Source organism: Dermacentor variabilis, chromosome 4 (genome assembly GCF_050947875.1).
Source record: "Dermacentor variabilis isolate Ectoservices chromosome 4, ASM5094787v1, whole genome shotgun sequence".
Classification (NCBI taxonomy): Eukaryota; Metazoa; Arthropoda; class Arachnida; order Ixodida; family Ixodidae; genus Dermacentor; species Dermacentor variabilis.
This window is the reverse complement of record NC_134571.1, coordinates 185,790,416-185,806,542: the sequence shown is the minus strand read 5'-3', so window position 1 is coordinate 185,806,542 and position 16,127 is coordinate 185,790,416. Positions and strand designations below refer to the sequence as shown.

General features: G+C 44.1%; 1 protein-coding gene across 1 annotated transcript in view; it reads left to right on the top strand.

Moving 5' to 3' along the window:
- Positions 1-16,127, top strand: part of Tmem18 (transmembrane protein 18) — a 31,336-nt gene that overhangs the window by 8,797 nt on the left and 6,412 nt on the right. Inside the window, exons 2-3 of the mRNA XM_075690716.1 lie at positions 921-1,038; positions 15,852-16,000. Coding sequence (XP_075546831.1) covers positions 921-1,038; positions 15,852-16,000 — 267 coding nt within the window. The remainder of the gene's footprint in view (positions 1-920; positions 1,039-15,851; positions 16,001-16,127) is intronic.

Sequence of the window (16,127 nt, the reverse complement as noted above, 5' to 3'; positions counted from 1 at the left end):
ATCTGGCACACCGGCCAGTACCAGTCGGCAACACATCAGCAGTGGTAGACAAGATTTCACAGCTATCTCTGTGATGTTGTAAAATGTAGAGCACTGCAGATGAAGTATGATGGATGAAACTGAGAAAATTGATGCTCACCCGGACATTGCTACATGCTCCTTGCTTATTACATGTGGAGGCGCAAGGTGTTTGTTCATTTGTGCAGTTCAACTGCAGTCTGGGAAGCCCTGGGCAATATTTCAGTTGTCTGTTTCATTGCACATTGGCCTGCCACCCTAATTATTTGTAGGAAGTGTGCACCTGTGCTAAGCCATGGCGCTTGCCATGGCTTAGCACAGGTGTTGTCCTGGCTGCCAGGTTGGAGGACGGCTAGCACTGTGAAAAGCTGGGCCATGCTCTGATCTGCTTTTCTCTGACAGCGCTGTGGAAGCTACGAATTGTGCTCCAGTTACTGTCCGTGATGTCACGTGCAAGCCACCTGTGCAGGAATGGGTCAAGGGAAGTCAGCATTAAACCTTGCGAGGCATACAGTTGTAGAACTGTTGAGGTGCAGGTCCCTTGCAAGCAGTTTCCGCAGTCACTTTGTGGAACCAGTGAAAATTCCATGTGCGAAGAGGTCCATGCTCACCACTTACAGTATCATGATCCCGGACTTGAGAGCTCAGGGCCCACACCCGTGCTGGTTGGGCACGGGAGCCTACATTGTCTTACTGCTGCACTTGTTTCAGTCAAGCAGTCACGATTAAATTGTGCAGCTGTGCTTTTTGCTGTTGGTCTTTGCCATGAGGTTACGATGACAAATATGAAGTAGCACATGTTTGAATGTCTGTGACGAGCAAAGTATGGCTTGCGTTTTTAGAACACAGAGGCGCACTTGTGTTTTAACTAGTGTGCGCAAACACTTTGGCTCTCCCTGCAGGTGGACTGGACAGAACCATGGCTGATGGGCCTCATAACCTTCCACATCGTGACGCTCAGCCTGACTCTGCTTACTCGAGACAGGGGCAATGTGCAGGCAGGCTTGTTTGTGACAGCACGTGAGTGGACTCACTCTTGTCTCTTGCATGCATTGTGAGTGGCTTTCTGCATTATCAGTGCTTGCCAGCCACACTTAGCGTCCTCGCTGCGGAATCTAGAGGTCCAGCTGTTTCAGTTGCGAGGGCTGGGCTGGCCACCTCATGATACTGCTGCATCACTCATGCCCATTATGTAATCCTATTGTTTACCTATTAAAAGTCTGAGTTGGCTTTCTTTGCCGATTTAGTGGCAAGCATGCTGGGCATGAACTGTGAGTAATTGCTCTCATCAGTTTGACGTAATAGTTCTGCGGAAACCCGCAAGGTGGAGAGAAGTAATTAATAAAGGGGAAATCTGACATCCACCAGTTCGTAGCAATTGCTACGAAGGAAATTCGTATGGGTGCCTCAAAAGAAAAGCCTCGCGTTTGAAGAATTGAAGAATTCGTCCCGGACCAGGATGAATTTTTCTTCAACTGCGAGGCTTTTCTTTCGAAGAACCCATATGGGTTTCCTTTGTAGTAATTGCTACGAACGGGTGAATGTCTGATTTTGCCATTATATGCTCTCGTGAGTGTGAGACACTTCTTGCACAACCACATATACAAATGGTGCCACAAACTGTGCACTGTTACAGGGAACATGACCACATCGTATGGACATTTCTGAGAAACTTGATGCATTGCAGGTGTATGGTAGTTTATCACTCCTAAAGGCAAGCCAAGTGTGTGGATAGATTTGTATCATTGCAACACAGCATCACTGTTAAGAGGCCTAATTTCACTAACAAAGGGCACATTGTTCATTCAAGGTAATGTTAAGCCTCACACAGCACAAGCTTAAGTCTGCGTATTCTACTAGAAGGCACTCGCTCATCCCGTGTGGAGCCATGAGCTGTTCATCTGCAGTTGTGTGGAAATCGTGAAACTGAAAGGGGCCTTTAATCGGACCGAAAAGTGCCAGAGGTTGTGCAAGAAGCTGACTTTGTTCATGAAGCAGTAATTATTGTGCAGATTTACCTGCCACATAGCAATGCATGCCAGAGGCTACGGATATGTAATTGTGTTCTTGCCTGCTTCCGCTACGCTTTATTTGCATTTTACTTATAGGTTGCAATGCATGGCTAAAAACTTTATATCAACCACAATAATTGGCAATGAGACAAAATTCTTTTTCACACACTTGCTGAGGGCAGCGTGCACTCTTACAGTGCACCTTTTTAGGCTGCAGTCTGCAAAGAAGCTTCTTCTTCACTCTTGGATTGCATGAACTTTTGGCAGAGTGTGGTACATGCCCGTGCTGATGTGTAGCATTTATACAAGTCTTTATAAACAAGTTTCTAGAATGTGACTAACTGGCCTACCACTAACAATTGTGTGTAGACCATGACTGAATTGTTAATAATAACCTTTATTTGTACTGCACGTGAAGAGAAAAAAAGAAAAAAAAATGAGGGAGGGGTGGTAGAGGAGGAAAGTGAAAGAGGGATATCGCCCTGGGTGGTGTGCTAGGCGTGACAGACAGGTGCGAACACTCATGCGGAGTGCCTGCCAGCCATCTGACAAAGGTGGGGTGGGGAGTGAAAGAGGAGGAAACGTGAAGGATCAAGGGAATTAATTGACTAGCTAATTAATGAACTAAGCCCCATCAGAGACTTCTTGTCAGTGCTGATTGTTGAGTCCTGTCTGTCAGCGTTGGTTTGCCCTAATATGTCGGCACATTCACGATAATGGGTAGCCGATGACAAGATGCACAGAAAAATGCAAGATGTGCAATGCAATGCAAAAAATGCAATGTATGCACACCATAGGTGTGCATACATTTGGTGGAGGTTGTGGAGAGAGGAGGGTGAGGGTTGCAGTGCTAGGTTGTGTCGCAGTGTCTAGTTTAGTATCCTGTAAAGTGCACAGATGACTATGAAAGACAGTTTAGAGCAGTGTCAAATGCCTTGCTGACTGTTGAAGTGCTAAATAGTTACAAAACGTTTGCATTGCCTCATGCTTGCCTCGCGCAGATTGCCGCCACTGTGCATGTAGTGATTGTTGCTAGCCACGTTGTACGAATCCCAGCAAACAGTTTTGTCTTGATTGCTTGAGGCAAGCGTTTTTGCTCAGCCACGTGGTTGCACATGCTTGTTTCCCAAGTAATCTTTGTAGGCTGCTCGGGGTAGCACGCAATGGGCTGTTAACATGGGGCCAGCTTTTTTGCGTTTGAGGAAGGGTGCTGTTCGTCCCATTGTTCTGCTGTTGCTTGTTTCTGTGTTTGTTGCTCTTGCTAAGGTGCCGGAGGCTTAGGCAACACTTGGGCTGCACAGCCCTTTTAATAACAGTTGGGAGTCTGAATTCAAGTGCCACATTGGCAAATGGAAACTTCAGCTCAAATGACAATGTCTGTAGGATAATGTGTGAGCTGTTTGCTGCGCACATAAGCCAATTTTCTACCTAATGGAGCCTTGCTTCAAATACTGTGTCTGCAATCAGGCAAGACCTTGACTTTCCATATAACTTGTCAGTTCAGGAGAAGAAAAGAAAGTAAAATTTTTCCCCCTTTTGCTTTAAATTGGAAAAATGGGTATTTACGATATGCGAAGCTAGTGGTTTGTTAGGAGGAGGACAAGTTTTCAACTGAACCAATGCAATTCGCGAAGAGTGGTGTCTTTTGCTGGCCTTGTGAGTGTGGGCCTGGCCGGGCGGTCAGAATATCGCAAAACATGTGATTAAACCAAATCTGATAGTGTGTCCAAATTTACTAGCAGCTTTCTGATAGCAGTCATTGAAAATTATGGGCTGCTATAAACTTCATTTTTCCCTGAGCATGAATGTCCATTGTCGTAGACCACTAAAGAATTCTCATGAAAATAGTCAGCGAAGTCCTCGAGAAAATGCTAATGTAGTGGACACTTTGTCGGAGGTATTTCAAACATGTGGTAAAATAAATTGATAGTGTGAAAAGATTGCGATTCTGTCTTAAGTGCCAGTGCACATATTGTACATATTGTGGCCATTTTAGTGTATGAGAAACCAGCCATGTTTGTACACATAGTGAGGATTTTCATGCAGGAGAATTGGCCACAGTGAAATGCTTGCTGTGCTGTTTTGTTGACCTCGGCAAGTTCGCTTAAAAACAAAAAATATATTTGGACACACACATTACTCATGCTAGTCTTTTGTTTCATGGTGAATTATCACTTATTCACCAATGAAACCACTTGTGAAGACCAGACTTGCCCAAAGTGACATTGATGATGTCGTTGTGTGATGATCTTAATATGTTTTCTCTTTTAAGGTAGAAGTTTATTACTCATTGAATTTATAAATGTATGCAAAGCCTTCATGACCCAGCCAAAATGTTTAGTCCTTTTTTATGCAAGAAAGGCGCACAAAAAATGGCTCATGTTGGATTTTCTTTTATACTGCCCAAACCAAATCTGTCCTTTCCTAATCATGTACAATTAGCTGGACTGGCTCTGTCATTGCTGCAATCTGTGATGCTAAATGGGGCCCTTTCAGGAATTTGAAGGTGTAATCATCCAATGTCTGACACGTCTTGCATAACAGAGATCAATTTCTGATAAAAGTGACCTGGGTCCATATTCTCTGACACCATCACATGCATTGGCATCTACAGACAACAGCATTCTTCGTGCAGTGCCAAGTGCATTGTCTTTGCACAGTGCCAGAAACACTGACGACTGTGGATTCCAATGTGTTCGGTGTTACTCGTGCCAAGCCTCGTGAAATAAAAAACTTTTCCCAAAGTGATTGCCTTGGAATGCGGCCTTTGTTCACAACATACATCTAAGTGTTGGCTGTCTGTTTAGTTTGACTTAGTGTTGCAGACTTAGTATGCGAGGTTATGCCAGCTGCGACACACCCAGCAAGGTCAGCAGAGCACGTGAAAGCATCATTGTTGCAGGTACAAAACCTTTAATGCAAGGGCAGCTCGTTTTTGTCAAGCCATTTGTGCCATGCGCAGCAGTAATCTTGATTTGTGGCCTTTACTAATTCTGTCATCCGCATGCTCATACACACCGTTCTGCTACTTGCTTTCCACCCCTACTTTGTTCTCTCGGAACCCTCTTTGACATTTCCCATTTCCGGGAGCAAGGTGGGGCAAGCCAGAGCAGCCGCCTAGGCGAGGCCGACCTGTCTGGCCTTAATATAAGTGTGGGTCTCCTGTTGCATTAGCACATCTGACAAGTGGTGCCCATTCTCAATTTTGTGTTCAAGTAATAGGATTTATTGAGTAATTTTGGGCTCTGCGAGTAGCTTTCTTCGTTTCTCTTGGCTCTTGCTTTCCACCTTGGCATGTGTGCATCTTAGGTCTGTTCGCTTCATGCTATCAGACAGTTTATCATTACTTGCTGTGGGAAAAGTCTAACTTATAGTGTGCATGAGATAGCACCTAATACATGTATATTAAAGTCATCTATAGGACATAATATATTAATATAATGCATATTAATGAGTTTGCTCATGAGCAGTGTAACTGTTGCTTAATGGCCGTTTCTTCCGCTGCAGATATCTTCAAGCGGCAAGCAGTTGATGTGGGGCTGCTGTTGACCCAAATTAAAACAGTAGAAGAAAGGTGGTTAGGGGGACACTCTGCATGGAGTAATTGAAAGAGCATGAATTGTGACAGCAGCACCGATTCTCTACCTACTGTTCCAAACATAGCAGCAGCAGCCGTTTTCTCTGAAAAAGGGCTAGAATATGTGGGCAGTGCTCTTACTGTGCTCTTATTGTTTGTCCTGGGTGTGTGCATCATTAATTCTTGTGCAACAGAAGGTGCGCTTGTGTGCCTTGTTTTGTGTCTGCTTTTTCGGGAAGCCAAATATGACAAGGAAAATGCATGATAGCATTTTGTGTCCAACGCGCCTCAAATCCATCTCTGTACAATCAGCTAGCCCCAGTCGCAGCCATGCTTCCATATTCTACATGCTTTCTACATAAAGCTGTTTTGGCATTGGGCCAGTTGTTTCATTCTAAGCTTTCTTTTTATTATTTTCTGGTATGGGGCACACAGCTGCTGTATAACTGGCAGCGCCAGTGGCAAATTCCGGATCCTTGCAGAAAATTAGAAGCGCATGTGCAGCAGGAAGTCGGGCAGTATTTTGTTGCTCTTTGTACCAGTTATTTCTTACTTCTGTTCATTTTGCTAGTGTCGAGTGGTGAGCAGTGTTTGAGCAGTTGGCTGGATACAAAACTGGCTGGAGCAATACCTGTTCTTTCTTTGGCGCAACATCACTGAAGTTGAAGCTCACTTACTAGATGTCAGAGGTACAAAAGCAAGTTTACAAGTTTGTAAGGTTCAGTGCTGTTGAAAGCACTTAGATAGAAATTGTTCGGGGGGGGGGGACCTGCTTTTACTGGGAGTTTCACCGACTTTTCTAGTGTACCCACCTTGGTCTAATTTCATCATGTGGCAGATTATGGTAATCGCCTGCATAATGCTGTTAGTGTAGGGGCTATGCTTCGTAGCACACAATCGCTTGACTCCCTTTGGTTTGTTCGGAGCAAGGAAAAAGATATCCTCGCACTATCTCACGTTTGTCTAGTGTGTCATCAGGCTACTTACTATTTTCACTCCAGCGACCTCAGTCTTGCGACAGCTGAACTGATCTGCTAATTTCCTAGTCCGACTCCACCTAACCCTCTGCTATCCGTTTACACCTATTCTGTCACTAATCAAGCACCAGTTGCCTGCTCTGCGCATTATGTGACCAGCTCAACCTTTCTTCCTCTTAAACTCGGCTAGAATATCGGCTACCCACATTTTTTGCATAACTGCTGTATATTAATTCTACACTACTGTGTTTGTTTGGAGTCCCAGAACATTCAAAAGACATCAGAAAAACATCAATCACTCGTCAGAAACACTTCCCGCCGCCCATTTCGAAGGGCTGCACAAAGTCTCTGTGCACCTGTCAAAGCATTGAAAAACGCACGCAAGCACTGCGCTGCGCCTCATGCCGCCTCATGCCACTGCACCCTTAAAGAAGGAGCCGGTCAGGCTCCGAAACGTCGGGTTTCTCAAAAATAAATTTTGATTGGAGTTCATTCACTCTCAACTTTCATTAAATGTGTTCATTTTTGTGCTTTTATGTTTTAACATCTTATTTCAAGACGTAATGGCAACATGTACTGCGATACATCAAATTATAGCCTGATCACTGATGTTTGAATGGATGCAAGCAGTAATAATTACTGAGGCAATTTTTGAAAATTCTTTATAAAACTTTGAAGAAGCACCTCAACGAGCACAAATGGAAAATTTGCTATTATTACTTTAAGTACTGACAGTAAAAAAAAAAATCTGATATGTACAAAATATACCCCTTGTTCGTTCCCATTTCACAAATTTTGTAAATCGAATTGCACAAAATAATTATAACGATTTGTTGGAGTCAATACCAGTCAATACCAGCCCGTGCCATGCAGGAAAGCAGTAGCTTCACAAATGTGAAAACGAGCAAGTTCCTATCGTACAGGGAACATTTGTTTTTACTAATTGCAGCAGGCACTTGGTTTATTTTTAGCCTCATCTCACTTTATTACATTTGATCAGATTTCCTGTACAAGCAAAGTTGCCTTGTGTGCGTTCAACTGGCATTGGAACTTTTACATGCTTTGTTCAGTTCCTGTACAGTGCTGTACAGTAATGTGGAGTGTTGTAGAATATTGTGCAGTAATGAATAAGGGCACTTCAACAAGTAGTGTTCAGAATGTAAGGGCTTAGACATCTATTCAAGTTTCGTTTGAAGGTTGTTCTGAAGTTGACTGCTGTGCTTTTGTGTGAGTTAAAACTCCACATAATCTTGAAGTATTGTTCGTAATAATTTGTACATGTGGTGTTGAAGCGCTCATGGATAAAAGCAACCCATGGTGGGGAAAACAAAGTTACATGTGATACTTGTTCAACATAATTATGAAAACAACATGCACTCACGAGTCTCTACGGTTGTTTCAGACATAGTCAAAGAGCCTATACATCAGATCGGAAAATTGATGGTCAGAAGGAAGCTTCTGTGTCTTCACTGCTGCTCTCATTTAAAAATTACGCAGCCGAGTAGACCAAAGTAGACAAGTAGACAGGACAGGCCGCCATTGGGACATGAACCTGGCAACGTTTAACGCTAGAATGTTATCTAGTGAGGCGAGTCTAGCAGTGTTATTGGAGAAATTAGAGGGCAGCAAATGGGATATAATAGGGCTCAGTGAAATCAGGAGGCCAAAAGAAGGATATACAGTGCTAAAAAGCGGGCACGTCCTGTGCTACCGGGGCTTAGCGGAGAGACGAGAACTAGGAGTCGGATTCCTGATTAATAAGAATATAGCTGGTAACATACAGGAATTCTATAGCATTAACGAGAGGGTGGCAGGTCTTGTGAAACTTAAGAAGAGGTACAAAATGAAGGTAGTACAGGTCTACGCCCCTACATCCAGTCATGATGACCAGAAAGTCGAAAGCTTCTATGAAGACGTAGAATCGGCGATGGGTAAAGTCAAAAGAAATTACACTATACTGATGGGCGACTTCGATGCCAAGGTATGCAAGAAGCAGGCTGGAGACAAAGCAGTGGGGGAATATGGCATAGGCACTAGGAATAGCAGGGGAGAGTTATTAGTAGTTTGCGGAACAGAATAATATGCGGATAATGAATACCTTCTTCCGCAAGCGGGATAGCCGAAAGTGGACGTGGAGGAGCCCGAATGGCGAGACGAGAAATGAAATAGACTTCATACTCTGCGCTAACCCTGGCATCATACAAGATGTGGACGTGCTCAGCAAGGTGCGCTGCAGTGACCATAGGATGGTAAGAACTCGAATTAGCCTAGACCTGAGGAGGGAACGGAAGAAACTGGTACATAAGAAGCCGATCAATGAGTTAGCGGTAAGAGGGAAAATAGAGGAATTCCAGATCAAGCTACAGAACAGGTATTTGGCTTTAACTCAGGAAGAGGACCTTAGTGTTGAAGCAATAAACGACAATCTTGTGGGCATCATTAAGGAGTGTGCAATAGAAGTCGGTGACAACTCCATTAGACAGGATACCAGTAAGCTATCGCAGGAGACGAAAGATCTGATCAAGAAACGCCAATGTATGAAAGCCTCTAACCCTACAGATAGAATAGAACTGCCAGAACTTTCGAAGTTAATCAACAATTGTAAGACAGCTGACATAAGCAAGTATAATATGGAGACAATTGAACATGCTTTCAGGAACGGAGGAAGCCTACAAGCAGTGAAGAAGAAACTAGGAATTGGCAAGAATCAGGTGTATGCGTTAAGAGACAAAGCCGGCAATATCATTACTAATATGGATGAGATAGTTCAAGTGGCTGAGGAGTTCTATAGAGATTTATTCAGTGGCACCCACAACGATAATGAAAGGGAGAATAGTCTAGAGGAATTCGAAATCCCACAGGTAACACAGGTAACATCGGAAGAAGTAAAGAAAGCCTTGGGAGCTATGCAAAGGGGGAAGGCAGCTGGGGAGGATCAGGTAACAGCAGATTTGTTGAAGGATGGTGGGCAGATTGTTCTGGAGAAACTGGCCAACCTGTATACGCAATGCCTCATGACTTCGAGCGTACCGGAATCTTGGAAAAACGCTAACATAATCCTAATCCATAAGAAAGGGGACGCCAAAGACTTGAAAATTGTAGACCGATCAGCTTACTGTCCGTTGCCTACAAAGTATTTACTAAGGTAATCGCAAATAGAATCAGGAACACCTTAGACTTCCGTCAACCGAAGGACCAGGCAGGATTCCGTAAAGGCTACTCAACAATAGACCACATTCATACTATCAATCAGGTGATAGAAAAATGTGCGGAATATAACCAACCTTTATATATAGCTTTCATTGATTACGAGAAAGCGTTTGATTCAGTCGAAACCTCAGCAGTCATGGAGGCATTGCGGAATCGGGGTGTAGACGAGCCGTATGTAAAAATACTGAAAGATATCTATAGCGGCTCCACAGCCACCGTAGTCCTCCATAAAGAAAGCAACAAAATCACAATAAAGAAAGGCGTCAGGCAGGGAGATACGATCTCTCCAATGCTATTCACAGCGTGTTTACAGGAGGTATTCAGAGACCTGGATTGGGAAGGATTGGGGATAAGAGTTAATGGAGAATACCTTAGTAACTTGCGATTCGCTGATGATATTGCCTTGCTTAGTAACTCAGGGGACCAACTGCAATGCATGCTCACTGACCTAGAGAGGCAAAGCCGAAGGGTGGGTCTAAAAATTGATCTGCAGAAAACTAAAGTAATGTTTAACAGCCTGGGAAGAGAACAGCAGTTTACGATAGGTAGTGACGCACTGGAAGTGGTAAAGGACTACATCTACTTGGGACAGGTAATGACTGCGGATCTGGATCATGAGACTGAAATAATCAGAAGAATAAGAATGGGCTGGGGTGCGTTTGGCAGGCATTCTCAGTTCATGAACAGCAGGTTGCCATTATCCCTCAAGAGAAAAGTTTATAACAGCTGTGTCTTACCAGTACTCATGTATGGGGCAGAAACCTGGAGGCTTACGAAAAGAGTTCTACTTAAATTGAGGACGACGCAATGAGCTATGGAAAGAAGAATGATAGGTGTAATGTTAAGGGATAAGAAAAGAGCTGATTGGGTGAGGGAACAAACGCGAGTTAATGATATCTTAGTTGAAATCAAGAAAAGGAAATGGGGGCATGGGCAGGACATGTAATGAGGGGGGGGGGGTAGATAACCGATGGTCATTAAGGGTTGCGGACTGGTTTTTAAGAGAAGGGAAGCGTAGCAGGGGGCGACAGAAAGTTAGGTGGGTGGATGAGATTAAGAAATTTGCAGGGACAACATGGCCACAATTAGTACAAGACCGGGGTAGGGTAGTTGGAGAAGTATGGGAGAGGCCTTTGCCCTGCAGTGGGCGTAACCAGGCTGATGATGATGGTGATGATGATGAGACGAAAGTGAATTTTTTCTTTCTTTTTATTGGAGAGATGCTGGAAGCACTGGAGGCTAGTTTCGATGATACCTTCAGCCAAAGTTTAATTTTTTCAGACTTCCCAATCTGCAAAAAATAGTCAAATCTGCCAAATAGGTAAACGTTAGTCGTCATTTCACTCGGTGCATGATGTTGCTTGTAAACTAATTCCAGCGGAAAGGTTTAACAACTCGTATAAAAACTGTCGATCAATTAGATCAATTTCTTTAGGCACAGTTTCTATGTTCCCGTCTCTTAACATTATTCCCAATATTTTCCATACCATTGCTTGTTTCATAACCCGTAGCTTCCTTTACAGGGGCCTTGCAACACAGATTAAGCACATATTTTTTTTATTCGCTTTTAGCATGTTGTGGCTCAGTATAGCCTGAGGGACCAGCATGTTGACCATTGGTACAGATAAAGCCATGAGTGTGCGTCCCAGTAACAGGTTGGGACATGGCACCATTACCACATATCCCAGTTGTTGCGCACTCTTTATTCCTGGCATGCCAAACGGCATGCACATTTCCATTCACCCTGGGACATCAGAAGGCCGACTTACTTTCTTGCAGAGCTCAGTCGCAGAGTGGTCGGGCTGGCTTCAGCGTGAAATACAGAAATGGGAAATAAACATCATGTATTATGTTGACCTCTAACATTGTAATGGAGCAGTGGGGCATGGTGCATGAAGACGCAGCTGACTGTCAACAAAGAAGACCATTTGGTGGGGAGAACATGCGGCTGGTTCGGGCAATCACCTTGTGTATGCAACATTGTCGCAGCTCGTAAATAACCTCTATATACAGCTGTTTGCTGTGATTGCTTCGCTAATTCTGCCCCATGACAATATTACGCACAGTCCATTTTGAAAATTGTAATCATGTGCATACCAAAAAGCTCAGTACATTTGTGCAAGTGAGGTGTTGGAACGGGAAGCCATGCCAGCTGCAGCCCTTTTCCAAGGTCTCTAGTTTGGCATGCAGGTATTGTAAATAAATAAATAAATAAATAAATAAATAAATATGCAGGGGTGGATGATGCAAACAAAAGGCCCACCTGCAGTTTCTGCACGAGAAAGGCCTGCAGGTTCAGTGACTCTGACATGCCCTGATGCAACCCAGCTTCATAGCAAGAAAAGAAATGCGTCTGTTTACAGTAAAAATACAAGTATCACGAGGAATTTCTTTATCACTGTTGGTGCGGAAGGATAGAAGAGCACATACTCACCATCACCAATGCTGTAAAGTTGTAATTGATAGTAGAGTCTGTGAGACCTTAATAGCTGGCAAATGCACTTCTCGCCAGGCACGTACCCAGGATTTTTTTTCGGGGGGGGGGGGGGGGGGGGGGCACCACCTCTATCATCATCATCATGTTTTATGTCCACTGCAGGACGAAGGCCTCTCCCTGCGATCTCCAATTACCCCTGTCCTGCGCCAACCGATTCCAACTAGCGCGCGCGAATTTCCCAATTTCATCGCTCCACCTAGTGTTTCGTCGTCCTAAATTGCGTTTTCCTTCTCTTGGTACCCATTCTGTAACCCTAATGGTCCAACGGTTATCTAACCGGCGCATTACATGACCTGCCCAGCTACATTTTTTCCTCTTCATGTCAATTAGAATATCGTCTATACCCGTTTGCTCTCTGATCCCAAACCGCTCTCTTTCCCTCTCTTAACGTTATGCCTAGCAATCTTCGTTCGATCGCTCCTTGCGCGGTCGTTAACTTGCTCTCAAGTCTCTGCCCCATATGGCAGCTCTGGCAAAATGCACTGACTGCATGCACACCTTACTTTTTTAATAATAATGGTAAGCTTCCAGTCAGGAGCTGGCAATGCCTGCCGTATGCGATCCAACTTATTTTTATTCTTCTGTGAATTTCTTTCTCATGATCAGCGTTCCCTGTAATTAATTGACCTAGGTAAACGTACTCCTTCACAGTCTCTAGTGGCTGACTGGCGATCCTGATCTCTTGTTCCTTTGCCCGGCTATTTATCATTATCTTCATCTTCTGCATATTAATATTCAACCCCACTCTTACACTCTCTCCGTTAAGGTCTCCAATCACTTGTTGTAACTCGTCTGCATTGTTCTTGAATAGAACAATGTCATCAACAAAGCGAAGGTTGCTGAGAGTTTTGCCGTCGATATTTACTCCTAAGCCTTCCCAGTTTATTGGCTTGAATTCTTCTAAGCATGCAGTGAATAGCTTTCGAGAAATTGTGTCTCCCTATATGACCCCTTTCTCTATAGGTATCTCCCTGCTTTTCTTGTGTAGAATTAAGGTAGCTGTAGAACCTCTGTAGATATTCTTACGCGAAGGACGAGTCAGTAAGACGAGAAACTATTTACATATTATATTTACAACGGTTGCAGCGAAGACCGGTCAGATTCACAGCGCGAGCCCAGTTCGTTCTTCCTCCTCTTTTCTGGAGTGATGGCGCCCACGCGCCTCGTTCAAACAAACAAATACCTCACGCATGTAACAATATTTTCCAAGCTTTTTACGTAAGCGTTCTGTACTCCTTGATTACTTAGTGCCTCTATGACTGCTGGTATCTCTACTGAATCAAATGCATTTTCATAATCTATATAAGCCACATAGAGAGGCTTATTGTACTCTGCAAATTTCGCGATAATCTGATTGATGACATGGATGTGATCCATTGTAAAGTATCTCTTCCGGAAGCCAGCCTGTTCCCTTGGTTGACAAAATCGAGTGTTGCCCTTATTCTATTGGAGATTATTTTGGTAAATATTTTATATAATACTGGGAGCAAACTAAGGGTCCTATAATTTTTCAATTCTTTAACGTTTCCTTTTTTGTGGATTAGTATAATGTCTGCATTCTTCCAGTTTTCTGGGACCCTTGCAGTCGATAGACACTTCGTATAAAGAGCCGCCAGTTTTCCAAACATTATGTCGCCTCCATCTTTGATTAAATCGATAGTTATTCCACCTTCTCCTCCCGCTCTTCATCGTTTCATGTCTTGCGGGGCCCTTCTAACCTCATCGCTAGTTATGGGAAAGTTTCTGTATCCTTTTCATTACTGTTTCTAAGTGAGGTATCGTGACTCCTCTGGGTACTATATACATGTCCGCTTAGAATTTTTCCGCTGCTTTTACTATATCTTCGAGATTGCTGATGATATTATCCTTCTTATCTTTTAGTGCATACATCATGGTTTGTCCTATGCCAGGTTTCTTTTTTACTGATTTCAGGCTGCGTTCATTTTTTACGGCTTCTTCAGTCTTTCTCATGTTATAGTTTCGAATATCAGTTATTTTCGCCTTGTTGATCAGTTTTGACAGTTCCGCGAATTGCGTAACGCTGTGCGGCCGCCAGTCCCATACAACCGCGTAGAGTGCAGGACTCTGCGATTTTAGACGTACTGCGCTCACCGCAAAAGGTTAGAAAAACACCCACATAAGCACAGCAGAGAAGTGGCTACGTGAGGCGGTTCGACCGATAACTGTAGAAGCGTCATTGAAAACAAGTAATTGTTCTCCAATTCCGGCGGCGTTTTCTCTACTTCCTTTCTAAATAAAAAGATGTTGATCCACAAATATTCTCATAAATAATGGTTAACTTTTTTATTATTCGGTTTTGCTTGCAGTTTGGTTGTTGCCTTGGCTCTCTCCCTTAGTAGATCGCTTTATTTCTCAACTCCTTGCGATTTTTGTTTCCAGTTTCCAATTTGGCACGAGAAGTGCTATAGAATTAGGGAAAAACAGACGAGGTAACGGGCGACAGTCATCATGCTTATGGGCTTAAGGGTTATTGCAGGGTTTCATGATGGACGTTCTTTTACATTATTTTATTTCCCACCTTATCTAACCCATATCACGTGTATATGGTTCTGGGCATCTGCCAGCGTCGCGGCGAGCCGTAACTCAAGGAAATAATGAAGCAAAGGGAAAAGCTAAACGCAATTGGCGTTTTCTCCGCGGCCGCAACTCGTTTCATGAGAGTACAGACCAGCTGAGTAACAGCCGCATCCCTCTCCTGGTCCCAGGATCAGCCTAAACAAAGAAGGTTGAACTAACAAAAGCAACAGCTATGCGCTTGACGGTTGAATGGACGGTGACAACTGAATGCATCTCGAGTTAATTGCGCGGGTGCGGAATCTATGAGAAAACTGTCCTTCACATTACAAAAGATGCCGATAACTACCGCCATCTAAAAACAGTGAAAAAGGCAGCATAATGCTGACCGATGAACAGCTGCCAAGTCTGAACATTGATCTGGCGGCGATTCAGGAATGTGTGAGGAGTGGTGGCGTGGGTGGGGAGGGGGGGGGGGGGGGGGGTATGCCACTTTATTTCGGGGGGGGCCCGGGCCCCCCCGGGGCCCCCCCCTGGGTACGTGCCTGCTTCTCGCACACATAAGACTGATTAAATCTACAGATGATTCATTGCTAGACAGCGGCCATTGAAGAGGCTTCAATGGTGTTTGTATTGTCATTGCACTTGACAGAACATAGATTGCTCCTATGGTTTGGGCTTTCTATAATGTTCAGCGTGCTGAGTGCTCATGTGTGCTTCACTGTTAGGCATCTGCGCTTGCTGAAAAAGCTTCTAGTTCTGTATTCACTCACTCACTCTTCTAACCGGCTTTGCAGCCGTACTGTGTTGGCAATGTGGAAAAGTGGCACCAGTGAGTTCTTTTGTAACAAGATTTCAATAGACTTGGCCGTAGGGCAGTTTCTTTCTTGTTGGAGTGCAAAATAAATTATGTTTTTGATTGTCAGGGGTTGGATGCACATTACCATTGAATGTGTTTAAACTGAACTTCACTGGTGAAGGAGGCGCTGTGTGATGACTCATATGTCCCTATGCTTTGTGCACAGTGCTGCTGGTCTACTTCTCGGAGGCACTCAACGAGCTGGCCGCACGGCATTGGCGTGCCTTCTCTAGCCACCAGTACTTTGACAGCCAGGGCATGTTCATCTCGCTCGTGTTCTCCACGCCCCTGCTGCTCAACTGCATCATCATGGTGGTGAGTCTCCCCCCTCATTCATTCTTGGCCTCCTCCAAAGTCACAGTTCAAGTCTATACGTACAGCTAGCCCGACATGTTGTGCTTGGAACTCGTCACGAGAGCACATGGACACTTGCGAGATAAGG